Source organism: Grampus griseus, assembly GCF_964374135.1.
Source record: "Grampus griseus genome assembly, chromosome: 17".
NCBI classification, from domain to species: Eukaryota; Metazoa; Chordata; class Mammalia; order Artiodactyla; family Delphinidae; genus Grampus; species Grampus griseus.
In genome coordinates, this window is record NC_139011.1 from 75,399,850 (window position 1) to 75,415,970 (window position 16,121).

The 16,121-nt window shown below is 39.4% G+C and overlaps 1 protein-coding gene across 2 annotated transcripts in view; it reads right to left on the reverse strand.

Annotated features, from left to right (window-relative positions):
- SDCBP (syndecan binding protein) overlaps positions 1-16,121 on the reverse strand; it is a 31,768-nt gene that overhangs the window by 13,814 nt on the left and 1,833 nt on the right. For both annotated transcript variants that reach the window (XM_082674632.1, XM_082674631.1), the window contains exon 2: positions 1,505-1,570. In XM_082674632.1, the coding sequence (XP_082530758.1) occupies positions 1,505-1,555 (51 nt within the window). In that variant the 5' untranslated portion in view covers positions 1,556-1,570. The remainder of the gene's footprint in view (positions 1-1,504; positions 1,571-16,121) is intronic.

Here is a 16,121-nt window from a genome sequence, read left to right on the forward strand (position 1 = left end):
CCACTTAAAACGGTCCGGCACCAAAGCCTTTGCAGCTGAACGGATGTCAGAGATTTTACAAACCACCCGTCAACATCCACAGGGGCGCCATGACGGAAAGCAAGTGGTCGTGACCCCCCCCATTTTTATCCAATCACTGCTACACGGCGGACGATTTCAGCTACACATTTGTCACTATTTTTGCTGGGGTTTTTTTCACCCTAAAAGGGCCAACAATTTGCCTAAAAAACACTTGTATTCTTGTGTTCTTCTCACAAGTTTCTAATAAACGTTTTTCTGTTCATTAAATAATTGTTAAGCAGTAAATCTCATTTAGAGTAAACTGAGGTCAAGACCTCAAGTAAAATGATCTTTAGGGGAAGAAGCTGTGAAGTACTAAAACAACTCAAAATGAAAGAATTTCATCACATTTATCATATCAAAAAGATTTTAGCAATAAAGAATTATAACAGGGAGCTCAATCTGTCTTGTCAAATTAGAAGAACAAATGACAGCTGAAAAAATTCTGACTTTGAGAGAACAAGTTGAAAGTAAACTGGAAACACGATGGGTTCATTAAATACAATTATCTCTAGTTAAAAAGAAAAATAAAAATTTACAGAACTGCAAGAATTGATCCCAATCGCAAACTTTCTTCTTAAGCAGAAGCATCTACCTTCAAAACTAATACTTACATAAAGGAATACAAAAATTTCTGACTTAATGAAATTAGAAAAACTGTACTAACACAGCCACTTAGAGCAGGAACAAGTAAACTGTCTGCTGCTTACATTTAAAAAGAAACAAATCACTACACTTTCATTGTGCATTTACACTACTACTCTTCCTAAAGCAGCATGTACCTCCCTATTTCTATGATTTTTAACTTCAGAGAAGACAATTATGTTAAAGACTTGTCATACCTGAAAACCCAAAAGAACGTACGAATTTTAAACAAGACAATGAACTAGCTAAGAAGTTGTAGTATATTTTACCAACTTAAAATGTATTTAATTTAGGGCTTCCCTGGCGGCACAGTGGTTGAGAGTCCGCCTGCCGATGCAGGGGACACGGGTTCGTGCCCCGGTCTGGGAAGATTCCACATGCCGCGGAGCGGCTGGGCCCGTGAGCCATGGCCGCTGGGCCTGCGCTCCGCAACGGGAGAGGCCGCAACAGTGAGAGGCCCGTGTACCGCAACAAGAAAAAAAAAGATGTATTTAATTTAAACCTTACTTATAAAACCAAGCTATCTTTGAAGAGTTTAAGTCCCGTTTCAAAGAAATAATAACCTGTACCCATTAATCCACAGTGAAATGAAGAAGCATCTCTAGCTTTTCTAACTTTTTTCTAACTTTTTTCTTTTTTCTAAAGAAAAACTTTAGAAAAAATTGAAAAGTTTATAAAGTGTAAAAACGGACAAATACATCTACTATTTAAGTTTCTTACTTCACTTCACCTATAACCAGAACATATAGGCAGAGTACATGGGAAAAAAAAGTACTTAAATTAAAGGACTTAAACATACCTGAATCACCTTGTCTACCTTCAGGTCTTCAAGAGATGGGTACAGAGACATTTTTGCAGGATTTTCCTAAAGAAAAAAGAAAAAATTTCTAAGATTCAGATTTTATTGAAATTTCAACAGTACATGCAGCCAGCAACATACACATAAACGTGTATAAATGTTTAACCCAAGGGACATTTAATTTGCAAAACACATGGGAAAATATGAGCGTGCAGCTATACTAAAAACTGCTGGCTGATGAATGGTTGCCAAACTACCTCTCCCTCCCTTCTGTGATCAAACTACATCCATTACAGATCTTAAACGTCCCTTAGTAAAAAGCCCCTTGATTTCTGAAGTTTAGAAAGTCAAAGAGGGGCTTCCCTGGTGGCGCAGTGGTTGGGAGTCTGCCTGCCGATGCAGGGGACACGGGTTCGTGCCCCGGTCCGGGAAGATCCCACATGCCGCGGAGCGGCTGGGCCCGTGAGCCATGGCCGCTGAGCCTGCGCGTCCGGAGCCTGTGCTCCGCAACGGGAGAGGCCACAACAGTGAGAGGCCCGCGTACCACCCACCCCCCCAAAAAAAATAAAATCAAAGAGAACGATTACGTGACTCATCTAGCTTACACAAGGGCTTGGCAACTGAGCCAGTATTATTACATCCTTCTAACAAAAATCGACAACAGCTCATACGTGTTACCTATGTATAAAACCTCTATTATTAGGAAAATATATATATACAGATATTACATAAATATGTATATGTAAAAAAACAATATACACCAACTGTTATCAAGAGTTCTATCTTTAAGAGAAATGAATGAAATAGATGGTAAGGGACTGAGATAAGAGGGACATTTTTATATTTTAAACATTCCTATATGGTTCAACGATTTTTAGTGACCATGAATTGCTTTTTGTAGTAATTTAAAACACAATTCTCTAAAAGAATTACAGGAATATACACTCCAAAATTGTTTAGCTGTTTTGAGATGAACACTTCCTTTAAACCCAACAAAACAGAATATATTCTAAATTGGTACAGGGTTTGACATATCAATTTATTACCTCCCAATCAAAATCCACCCATAATTGGCTGCTCTGTGGAAATGGAGATGGGCCCTCTAATTATCTGCTCTTCTGCCAGGTGGCAAGATGCTGAGCTCTGTCAGCAGAGGAAGCTGGAGGCACACCGCAGGAGAAAAGGTTTTTTCCTTTCTAAGTTCCAGTGTATGGCTCCAGCCAGGCGCCAGCTTGGAGCAGCCTAAGCACCCAGCTCCCGCAGTGCACAGCAGCCAACCGTCCCCAATACTCTGTCAAGCATGTTCCCAGCAATGGTGTCACCAGCCAGGCATCCCTCATGAGTAGCTTTCCCTAGCACCCCCTTCCTGTGGCTTGCAGCAAGTTCCAAGGTGCAGCACCCCAAAGGGAGACTTATCCAGGAAGTCTGGTATCTCAGCAACTTCACCGTCCATTGAGTGACGGCTGCACTCTCTCCAACAAAGCCTGGATCCCGATACAGGAAGAGGACAGCTCATCCTGGGGCACTCTATCTCAGCCCTGGGGTGAGCAGACACTTAGTAAATGTGCTCTTCCTGTGTTCTTTAAAGTTCTCTTTACTTCTGACTGGCCAATCCCTGTTTCTTCAATCATGGTATCGTTAAAAATTCTGTACACTAAACTTTCACTGTTCAAATTACTATATGGTTTCTGTCTCCTAGTTGGATACTAAATGACAGTTCTTTTTCAAATTGATACACTTCACATACCACAAAATTCACTTTTAAAGTATACAATTTGACAGTTTTTAGTACATTCTGAGTTGTGCAACCGTCCCTATCATCTAATATAACATTTCCATCACCCCAGAAAGCAGCCCCAGGCCCACCCATTCTCCCGTCCCTCCAGCTCCCAGCAAGTATGAGTCTACTTTCTGCCTCTCGATTTGCCTGTTCTGGACATTTAACTTGGAATCACAGGACATGTGGCCTTTTGTGTCTAGTTTCTTTCACTTAGTATAATGCTTCCAAAGTCCATTCATGCTGTAGCAAGTACAAGTACTTCACTCCTTTTTAATGGCTGAACAATATTCCATTGTATGGACATGACACTTCTGGGTAGCAGTCGATGACATTTTGGGTGGCTTTACACTTTCTGACTTACGAACGATGCTGCTAATAATGCTAATGAGCATTTATATCCAAATCTGTGTGTAAACACAATGCTTACCTGTCTTGGTATACAGCTAAGAGTAAAACTGCCAGGTTATATGGGCATCCTCTAACTTTTTGAGGAACTGAACTGGTTTCTGAAGTGACTGCACCACTTTACATTCCCACCGGCGCACGAGAGGGTTCCAGTTTCTATCTTGGCCAGTGCGGTTGTCCCTCGGCATCTGCGGGGACTGGTTCTAAGAGCTCCGCTGCCCACGCCCGCACACATACAGCCTGTGAAGGCTCAAGGCCCTTACGTAAGACGGCACAGCACATGCCCGCTATCGTCTGCTGTTTATTACAGCAATCCTGCTGCACGTGAAGCAGCATCTCATCGTAGTTTTGATCTGAATTTCCCTAATGACTAATAACGTTGAGCATCTTTCATGTGCCTAGTAGCTATTTTATATCTTCTTTGGAGAAATGTCTATTTAAATCCTCTGCCCATGTTCTTTCTTTTTCTTGCCTAATTGCCCTGGGGTAGAACCTCCAATAAAATGCTGAATAGCAGTAGCCTGATACAGTTTTGAAGAGGAAAACGGGGCCTAGGTTTGTGGATAAAATGCAAATTCTTGAGAAAGCACAATCAAACATGGCTTAACTCTGTTAATCCGGGGAAACAAAATGAAGTACCTTTTGTGTCTCAAAAGATCACTTCCCTAGAAGCTTTCTCCTTAAACACATTTTATTTAAACTTTCAACCATTTTATCGACATCATAAACACAATCATTTTAAATTCACTGTAACTAATGTTGACCAGTAATCCAGGTGCTATTTCCATGTTTGGTTCTGCCACTGGTCAACCTACAAGATCCCATTTTTCCTCATGAAAAATGAAATGGACGAGTGGCTCATTTCAAAACTCACCGAGTAGTTTTCTCAATTTTCTTCCCCACAGCAGCTTTTCTTCAAACTAATATTAACTGAAGTTGTCTCAACAACTCTGAGGTCACTCATACCCACACACTCAGGCCAAGAAATGGGCTTTCCAGAATTTTTTTAAAAACAAATTATCACCCCAACTTACACTTTTTTAAAAATTTAGTTTGTTCATTTTAAGTATGTTGGCCTTAATTAAATCTCACCACTCTTCTAAAGCACAAAGGATTCCTTAGTGTTTTTACTTCAAACCATTTCTTGGTCTCATTTCATCCAGTTTCTTTCCAAACATTACAACATTCCAGCCACAAACGACTTGCCATTTCCTACCCAGGTCAAGTGTTTCTGTGTCTCCACATCTTTATAAAAGCTTTGTCGTCTTCCTGGAATATTCTCCCAGGACTTTTCTATCAACATCTTAGTCAAGGTGACTTCTGTGAGGTCACCTTTGATGACTTCAGTCAGACATCATTTGTTTCTCAGTTCAGCAGTTTCACTCTGCCTCTCATCACAGCTGGTTTATGTTTAACTCCGCTACTTGAGATCAAAGCCCACATTTAATTTTTTATTTATCTAACACAATACCTTATCCTGACAGGAAACAACTGTTTATCAAATATTTTAGCCAATAGTATCAAAATTACAGTAAACAAGATATGGTTAAAACTTACTGGAAAGTTCTAATTGTCTCACCTTGCAAGTCTACTACTTTGTTGGGTTTGGTTTTTTTGTTTTTTGGGTTTTTTTGCTTTGTTTTGTTTTTGCCACATCGAGCAGCTTATGAGGTCTCAGTTCCCAGAACAGGGATTAAATCCAGGCCAGGGCCATGAAAGCCTGGGATCCTAACCACTAAGCCACCAGGGAACTCCCAACAAACCTACTACTTCGAACAACACTGTTAAAAGCGTTCCAGGAAAATAATAAATGTTTGTATTATTTTTCTTGAAGGACTCCATTAACTCACTTGTATGGTATATTTAAACCTTTGACCTAAAGCTAAGTGTCAAAAATACTTAGCCCTGGGGACTTCCCTGGTGGCGCAGTGGATAAGACTCCACGCTCCCTATGCAGGAGGCCCGGGTTCAATCCCTGGTCGGGGAACTAGATCCCACATGCACGCCACAACTAAGAGTTCACATGCCACAATTGGGAAGACCGCATGCCACAGCTAAGGAGCCCATGAGCCGCAACTGGGGAGCCTGCCTGCCACAACTAAGACCCAGTGCAACCAAATAAATAAATAAATATTAAAAAAAATACTTAGCCCTTTTTGAAGACACAAGGCTACTCTTGATATCCTTTCAATTATGTTTGGAATTTCAGAATGATCAATAATGAGATTTAAGAGAACTCCGAAAATAATTCCATTACATCAGTGTGAGAATTCCCATTTTACTCACTTAAAACTCTATCAAACACTGTGACTGTACCAACTAAAGACAAAATCTCCTTGCAGGCCTTCTCTTCAGCCGACGGAGCAATCAGTGAGAAGGGAGAGCTTACAGCTCTCACTGCTCCCGAGATCAGTAGGCACCACACCTTTGCCATGTACTCTAATGGTCTGCTCACAACATTCCTGACAAAGTAACAACTTTGTTTCATTGGTCTAATTCCTGGGAAGAACTGGTGCTCTTCACTGACCCCTAAACCCAGGCCTGGGCCACTCTATGCTTCCGGCAACCTCCTTGCATCTCACGCCTCACTGAACGCCTCTGCACGCCGTGGTGCAGGCCTTTAGAAAATAACCCCCCAAATCAATTACTACGAAGAGATTTCGCAGTGCTTCGAACAGTTTCAGGGTTCTTCCAGAGCAACTGAAGACAAAAAATTTGACTAATTCTGCCTCAGTATCAAGTTTTCCATCTGACCCTCTACCTCCTCAGGGCAATGTCAGGGTAACCTCCTCAGTCCTTAAATATGTGCACAGACCAAAGAACTCCGAAATTCAGACACTGTATGGGATATTTTGGAACACCTAGTTAACTTGCTTTCTAGCAGCAATGCTCTGATCAACAAAGTAGGAAGCATGCTCGTGAAGACGTCCCGTTAATGTCACCTAAATGGCAGCACTCATCATTTCTGAGCGACTGACTCATTCCTTCCCTCAAACCACCCACTACAACTGGCCTCCCCTTTTACAAATGGTGTGATCGTTCAAGGTAAAACAATGTCTGTCAGCTTGTTTAGTCTGAGTTGTTTTTAAAAAATCTTGGGATGGTGAAAATTCAGGACTGCAGAACCACTGATCTTAAAAAAAAACACGGTGCAACACGTCTGGTGCTCCGGTTTTTGTAGCCGCCGCCCAGGGGTCAACCCCTGATCGCCTGGCTCCGGCTGCCAGCAGGGCGTACATTCACAGGTCCCCCAGGACTACAGCGCTCCTACTGACGGCAGCATGGAAGGGGCTGGACCTGTATGACAGGCTCACCCCGAAGGCAGCTTCAGGTGTGAGGAAGACCCTACCTGAGTCCCCTCCACCACCAACAAGCCAACAGTGCGCTGCATCTGTGGAGAGGACAACGGCACCATCATCTGGCTGTCAGCCCAAAGGTGCGGCCCAGTGATGGTCTAACCGCGGAACCCATACAAGTTGGTGCCCCACCAGCTGGCCTACGAGAAAACAGTTCTTAACAGGTTCTCCTCCAGGGCACAGTGTAAAGACAGCAGACTGAACTGCACCCCAGACTCCCTGTAAAAGAGGTCGATTACCTTATCTTCAAAGCTGGGGCCTGTAGAGCAAGCAGGCTTGTAATTAAACACACCCAGGGGCTATAATTCTCTCCAGAAACTGGGAGGGCCAGCAGGTACCATCTGCACTCTCCCTCTCTCTGTCCCACCCGAGGCAGCTAGCGTCTCTGAGCAAGGACCTAGTGCCAGTGTACACGTCTGCCGCCCACAGGGGACATCCCTGGCCCTGGCGGCCACCAGTTCAACAGGCCTGCAGCAAACAAGCCACAGTCAACTGGCAGTCTTACCAGGGCTCAGTGCAGAGGGAGCAGACAGAAATGCCTATTTCCCAATCTTCCCCTGAAACAGGTAAATTCGCACACTTTTAAAACTGCTGCCTGAGAGCGTGGCTTCCCAACGGCCTGAATCTAGGTGCTGACCGCAATCCTCCCCGTTGGGCCAGTGACAGACCTGACACACCCTCAGCTACTGGGAGCCAAAAGCAATAAAGCAGGCTGCTGGGAAAGCTGAATGGTTATGAGATACAACCAAGAGCTGGTGCAGGGTCGAACGAGAAGGCTCATCTATAAGGCCAGTCGTTTAAGACTAGGAGAGGTGGCTGTTTTATCTAAACAGAGTCAAGGAAAACGAAGAAACAGAAGGATATGACCCAAACGAAAGACCAAGATAAAAGCTCTGTAAAAAAGACCTTAATGAAAGTGATTTACCTGATAAAGAGGTTTAAATTACCGTCATAAAGATGCTCGCCAAGCTCGGAAGAACGATGGATGAACAAAGTATTTCAGAAGATACTGAAAATATAAGAAGGCGCCCAGTAGAAATCATAAGGCTAAAAAATGCAATAACTTAACTAAAAAACACAATAGAGGAGTTCAACAGCAGACTAGACAGAGCAGAATAAAGGAAGAAATGAATCTGAAGAAAGGAAGAAACAAAGCAGAAGACAGGGCAGTGTAACTCATCTGATCAGAGCAGCAAAAAAAGAATGAAGATAGCTTAAGAGAGGTATGAGACAACATGCTAACCAACATTTGCATCGTAAGGTTCTCTGAAGGAAATGAGAGAAAGAGGCAGAAAACTTACGTGAAGAAAGTTTCCTTCACATAAGAAAGAAGAAACAATGGCTGAAGATTTCCCTAATTTTGGGAAGGAAACAGACATCTAGATCCAGGAAGTTCAGGGAGTTCCAAAAAAGAGATGAAGATACCCACACCAATACATATTATAATTAAAATATCAAAACGAGGAGAGAATCTTAAAAAGTGACAGGAGAAGAACAACCTGTTACGTACAAGAGAACTCCCAAGAGACTCTGAGCAGACTTTTCAGCAGACACCGCAGGCCAGAAGGAAGTGGCAGGATATAACTCAAAGCGCTGAAAGAAAGAACTGCCGCCAAGAACACTCCACTCAGGGGGCTTTCTCAGGTGGCGCAGTGGTTAAGAATCCACCTGCCAATGCAGGGAACATGGGTTCGAGCCCCGGTCCGGCAAGGTCCCACATCCCGCGGAGGAACTAAGCCCACGCACCGCAACTAGCGAGCCTGCGCACTAGAGCTCGCGAGCCACAACCACTGAGCCCACGTGCCACAACTACTGAAGCCCATGCGCCTAGAGCCCATGCTCCGCAACAAGAGAAGCCACCGCAAGGAGAAGCCCACGCACCGCAACGAAGACCCAACACAGCCAAACATAAATTAAATCTTTAAAAAAAAATACTCCACTCAGAAAAGTTGTCCTTCAGATTTGAAGGCAAGGTAAAGAGTTTCTCAGACAAGCAAAAGCTAACAGAGTTCATCACCGCTAGACCAGCCTTATAAGAAATTTTATAGGGATTTTAGTTGAAACAAAAAGGTGCTAATTAGTAACAGGAAAACAAAGTATCAATCCCAATGGTAAAAGTAAATATATAAAAAAATTCAGAGTAACCTAAAGCTGTAAACATGGTGGATTAATCACAAAGCTGGAATAAAGGTTAAAAGACAAAACAAAACACAACTAACTACAACCATTTGTTAAGGGAAACACAGATAAACGGATGTAAACTGTGACATCAAAAGTATAAACGGGGGTGGGGGATGTAAAAATGTAGTCACAAGGATGCCCACCTTGCCACTTTTATTCAACATACTCTTGGAAGTCCCAGCCAGAGCAACTAGGCAAGAGAAAGAAAGAAAAGGCACCCAAATTGGAAAGGAATAAGTAAAACTGTCAGTATTTGCAGGTGAAATGTTACTAATACGTAGAAAAGCTGAAAGAATCACCAAAAAACTGTTAGACCTAATAAATTCAGTAAAGCTGGAAGATACAAAACCAATACACAAAAATCTGTTGCCTTTCTATACACTAGCAATTAACTACCAGAAACAGAAATTAAGAAAACAATCGCATTTACAACTGCATCAGAGAAATAAATTTAAATAAGGAGGTGAAAGACCTGTACAGTGAAACTACAGCACACTGATAAAGAAATGAAAGACAACACAAATAAATGGAAAGATATTCCATGCTCCTGGGCTGGAGGAATTAATATTGTTAAAATGTCCATACTATCCAAAGTAATCTAAAGATTTAATGCAATCTCTGTCAAAGTTCCAATGGCATTTTTAAAAGAAAGAAAATAAACGACCCTAAAATTTGTATGCAATCATAGAAAACCCCAATAGTCAAAGCAAACTTGAGGGAAAAAACAAAGCTAGAAGCATGACACTTTCACTTCGAACTGTATTACAGAGCTATAGTAACTGAAACAGTATGATACTGCATAAAAACACACACATAGACCAACAGAAGAGAATAAAGAGCCCCAAAACAAACCCACGCCATGTATGGTCAATTAATTTGTGAGAAAGGTGTCAAAAATATACAATGGGAAAAGTACATTCTCTTCAGTAAATGGGAAAACTGGACAACCACATGGAAAAGAATGAAATCTGACCCCTATCTTACACCATACACAAATATATTAAAACTTGAACATAAGACCTGAAACCATAAAATTTCTAGAAGGAAACATTGGCAATGAGCCACTTGACATTAGTCTTGGTGATGACTATTTGGATTTAACACCAAAAGTAAAGGCAACAGAAGAAAAATAAACAAGTGGTACTACATCAAACTAAAAAGGTTCTGTACAGCAAAGGAAACAATAAATTGAAAAGGCAACCTACCAAATGGTAGAAAATATTTGCAAATCATGCATCTGATTAGGATTAACAGCCAAGCTAAAAAAGGAACTCATATAACTCCACAACGAAAAAAATAAAATAAAAAATACAATTAAAAAAAGGGCAGAGGATCTGAACAGACATTTTCCCAAAGAAGACATACAGATGGTCAACAGATACATGCAATGGTGTGCAACATCATCAGGGAAATGCAAATCAAAACCACAGTGAGATTATCACCTCACAGCACAGGAAACAATTGAAATGCTCTATCAGAGAAGTAATCTAAAGTACTTGCATATGGTAGTAAAGTAAAAACCTTCTTAAGGTCCTAAAACGTCGTGTCTTCAAGTCCATAAGGATAACCTGGAAATCTTGTTAATAACACAGATTCTTGAGTCCTGGCCCCAGAAACTAAAAGAGTAAGTCTGGAGTAGAGTCCAGAAATCTGCCCTTTAACCCTTTGTATACCATCAGCGTCCAATGGACACAATTTTAAATTCTGAGTTTTTTTCAGAAGTTCTATTTCACGACTTTTATTCTTTCTTAGACAAAAGAAAGAGAGGGAGGGATGAACTGGAAAAAAAAATCTTTAAATAGAGTAAAATCACCCTACCTTACAAATATCACAAGGGTTCAACTGGACTCCTTTATAAATCTAAGATGCGTTATGGAATCTTAGTGAACTTATTTTTCCCATATCTTGAAACAGTTTTGCTACTGTATCTAGGAATTACTTAATCATTATTCATCCGTTATTCCCAAGTATGCTAAAGAAAAAACTAAAATGACAATAGGAACAAAAAGTAGAATCATTCTTATTCATTCTAGGAATACATTATGTCATCCTTCAGTGTGTGTTGCCCAAAGTACTGCATCCTCTTCCAAAAATGTATGAAGTCTGGAGACACCATCTTTGTAGCCTTGTTTTTAAACTGTATTCTTTGAACACAGTAGAAAATATGGGATTTTTCATTTTTCACCCATGATGGCACAGGGAATAAACTGGAGGAAGACATTAGACAAATCAGAAATGAATACAAAGAAACAAATAGCTGTACTCTAGACTTTTATGATAATGAGGGAATTGATCAAAAGCAAACCTCAGACTATGAGTTTTCAGATGAAGATATCTTAATTGAAATTCCTCAAACTTAAAGATCAATGAGTAAACAATATGCCTATACTTAATTAAAAAAATACAATTTTTCAGTTAGTCATTCTGAAGAAAGCACTTTATCGTACAATATTTTGAAACAAGTCCCTAGATCCTGTTTAAAAGGATATTTACCATCTTCTTTCCTCTTTTACATCTATACAGCAAAACTTACTGGATTTGGTTTGTAAGTAGCCAAATGAAGGCAGGTAGTTAAACAAAGGTGACCAGATGAAAATAGCAATGTAGAGAAATTTTAAAAAATCTGTTGCACTGACTATTCTAATTGGTATTTATAAAAGTATAAATGAAAATTCTTTGCAAATGTAAGTTAGATGGTCATCCCTGCAAAATCATGAACCATGAAAGTTTGCAAAAATACTGCATTTTGACAACGCAAGTACAAAAATTACTGAACAGTAACGTTAGAACCTATGAGAGATGGGTATGAAATCTAAAATCCAGTATTGTGTTTTGACAACCAAGTGCATGAAAAAAACCTAAAAGTAATGATAAGCTAAGATATATTAGAGATGTAACTGAAATCTGGAACAATATTTATAAAAAGGATATCTCCCAACTGTATGGAGGACAGTTGGGCAGATGAGCAATTAGTTGCACTCAAAGATGTTGCCCGTTTCAGCTATATATACCTTCAAAACCAGGAAAACTTAGAACAAAATTTTTGGTTTCTTATGTTCAAGTTGTTATTAAAATTCTGTTTCTAGTAAAACCGTGTTTCCCTATGCCTTTATTTTCATTTCTGCAAGTTATTCATAAAATGACCTAAATTATACAAAATATTCACTGGACCCAGATGATAAATAGTAATGATCATGTTTTCTAGCACACTGTGGATTCATAAGCATTCCAGACGATTCACATATGGTGTCAAGCAACACACTGTGATAAAGTCCTAAACAGTCTTCATGGCAGTGTTTCTCAAACTTGGCTCACCACCAGATCAGAATTATTAGGGCACTAGTTAATAATACTTTACCAAGCTGACACAGATTTCATGGAAGGACGTAGGAATTATTCTTTTAATAAATATCCCAGGAGACTATGATGATAAGCAATCGAGAATTATGGTCATATGAAGTCTACTCTAAGTACAACTTCTTTTTACCCATCAGATTCCATTTCCCACCTATTGAACTGGCAAAAATCCAAAGCTGAACAACACTCTGATAATGAGGCTCCGAGAAACACTCATACATTACTGGTAAAAGTGTAAAGTAGTATAATTTCCACAAAGAGTAAGTTTGCAACATCTACGAAAATTGTACATGCAGATACCCTCCAACCCAGCAATACCACTTCAGGTTTTAGTCTGTAAATATACCTACACACAAAAAGCAACAAATGTAACATTTTATTCACTGAAACACCAACTGTAATAGCAAAATTCTTTAAACAAAGGAGGAAGTACTAGATACACAAAATAGTAAACGAGGTCGAAAATATTATCACATTAACTGGAAAAAACAAAGCATTATTTAGTGCAGTATATAAAGTATGCTCAAATTTGTGTTCAAAGGAAGGGGGAACTTAAGGAACCAGAAGAGGAAACACAAACTAAACCCAAAGCTAGCAGAAGTAAGGAAGTAACAGACATAAATAAAAAAGAGAAGAAAAAAATTAAGAAAAAAATCAATGAAAACTAAATTTAGTTCTTTAAAAAGATCAACAAAATCGACAAACCTTTAGCTAAATGGACTAGGAAATAAAAAGAAAACTCAACATGTTAAAATGAAAGTGGAAATACTAGCAGAGTTTCTACAGAAATAAAACATTAAGTCTCTCTACAAGAGAGCACTATAAACAACTGTACACTAAAAAATTGGATAAACTAGATGAAATGCACACATTCCTAGAAACACAAAACCTATCAAGACTAACTCAGAAAGAAAGAGAAAATCTAAATAGACCCAAAACTAATAAAGAGACTGAATCAGTAATCAAAAATGTCTCAACAAGGAAAAGCCCTAAACCTGATAGCTTCATTGGTGAACTCTACTAAACACTTGAAGAATACCAATCTTTCTCAAAATTTTGCAAAAAAATTGAAAAGGGGACACTTTCATTCTATGAGGACAGCATTACCCTGATACCAAAGCCAGATAAAGACACAAGAAAGCAAACTATAGACCAACACCCCTTATGAACACTGATGCAATCCTCAACAAAATACTAGCAAACAGAATTCAACAGCATGTTAAAAGGATTAGACATCTCTTAACAAATGGGATTTATTTCTGGAATACGAAGATAGTTCAACATATGAAAATTGTTCAAAGTAATACATATCAACAAAATGAAGTGCAAAAAACACAAGATCATCTGAATTGATGTAGGAAAAGCATTTGACAAAATTCAACACCGCTTTATGATAAACACACACAAGAGAATAGGAGTAGAAGAAAACAACTTCCACATGATAAAAGCCATATATGCAAAACCCACAGCAAACATCATACTCAATGGTGAAAGACTGAATATTTTTCCACTAAGGTCAGGAACAAGGCAAGCATGCCCACTTTCAACACTACTCTTCAACACAGTGCTGCAAGTTCTAGCCAGAGCAAGAAAAAGAAATAAAAGGCATCCAAACGGGAAAAGAAGTAAAATTATCTCTGTTTTCAGATACGACCTTATATGTTTAGGGTTTAAAAAACCTTAAAGACTCCACAAAAAAGCATTAAAACTAAAAAACAAATTCAGCAATGTAACAGGATACAGTCAATGCACAAAAATCAGCTGCATTTTTATACGTAAATAACAAGCAATCTGAAAAGGAAAACAAAACCAAATCCATTTACAATAGCATCAAAAAAAATAAACTACTTAACGAATCTAATCAAGAAGGTAAAAAACTTGTACAATGAAAACCACAAAACACTGCTGAAAGAAATTGAAAACAATCTTAGAAACAAAACTGGAGAACTCACACTTCCTGATTTCAAAATTTACTATAAAGCTAGAGTATTCAAAATGGTAACTACTGAAGCCCACAAGCCTAGAGCCCATGCTCTGCAACGAGAAGCCACCGCACTGAGAAGCCTGCGCACCGCAATGAAGAGTAGCCCCGGCTCGCTGCAGCTAGAGAAAGCCCACGTGCAGCAACAAAGACCCAACACAGCCAAAAATTTGAAAAATTTTTTAAAAAACCAATCAAAATGGTATAGTATTAGCATAAAGACAAACATAGACCAATGGAATAGAACAGACAGCCTAAAATAAACCCTCGTATACATGATCAAATGATTTTTGACAAGGGTGCCAAGACCATTCAATGGAAAAGACAGTCTTTTCAACAAATGGCGCTGGGAAAACTGGATATCCACATGCAAAAGAATGAAGGTGGACCCTTACCTAACACAATATATACAAAACTTAACTCAAAATGGATCCAGGATCTAAAGGTAAGACCTAAAACAATAAAACTCTTAGAAGAAAACACAGGACAAAACATTCCTGACATTGGATTTAGCAATGGTTTCTTCGATATGACACCAAAGGCACAGGTCACAAAAGAAAAATACATATTGGACTTAATGAAAATTTTAAAAAATTTGTGCATCAAAGGACACTATCAAGAGCGTAAACAGGCAACCCACTGAATGCAAGAAAATATTTGCAAATCGTAACTGATAAGGGATTAATATCCAGAATATTTAGAGAACTCCTAAAACAACAACAAAATCAAAACTATGAGATACCACCTCACAGCCACCAGAGTAACAACTATCAAAAAAAGAAAACAAGTGTTGGCGAGGACGTGGAGAAATTAGAACTCTTATTCACTGTTGGCGGGAATGGAAAATGGTACAGGTGCTATAAAACACAGTATGGCAGTTCCCCCCATAATTAAAAATAGAACGCTGTATGATCCAGCAATTCCATTTCTGAGTATACACCCAAAAGAATCGAAATCTGGATCTGAAGAGGTATTTGTATACCTACATTCACAGCAGCATTATTCGCAACAGCTCAAACGTGGAAGCAACCCAAGTGTCTATCGACAGATGAACGGATGAACAAAATGTCAACACATATATATGCACGCACAAACGCGCACACACACACACACACACACACACACACCGGAACTTTATCCTACCTTAAAAATGGAAGGAAACTCTGCAACGTACTATTGATACAACATGGATGAAACCTTGAGGACATCGTGCGAAGCGAAATAAGCCAAACACAAGCAAGACAAATATGTGATCCCACTTACATGAGGTACTTGCAGTATCAAAATCATAAAGACACAAAGTACAGCGATGGTTGCCAGGGGCTGGGGGGAGGACAGAATGGGGCGTTACTGTTTAATGCGCAGAGACTTCCAGTGTTAAGATGAAAAGACTCAAGGGGATGGACGATGGCTGCACACCAATGTCAGTGTATTTAATATCTCTGAACTGTACACTTAACAATGGTTAAGATGGTAAAAATTTACGCGTACTTTACCACAATAAAAAAAAAAAGAAAAACAACAGAAGGGGGAAAAATATATTTATAGGTTTGTACA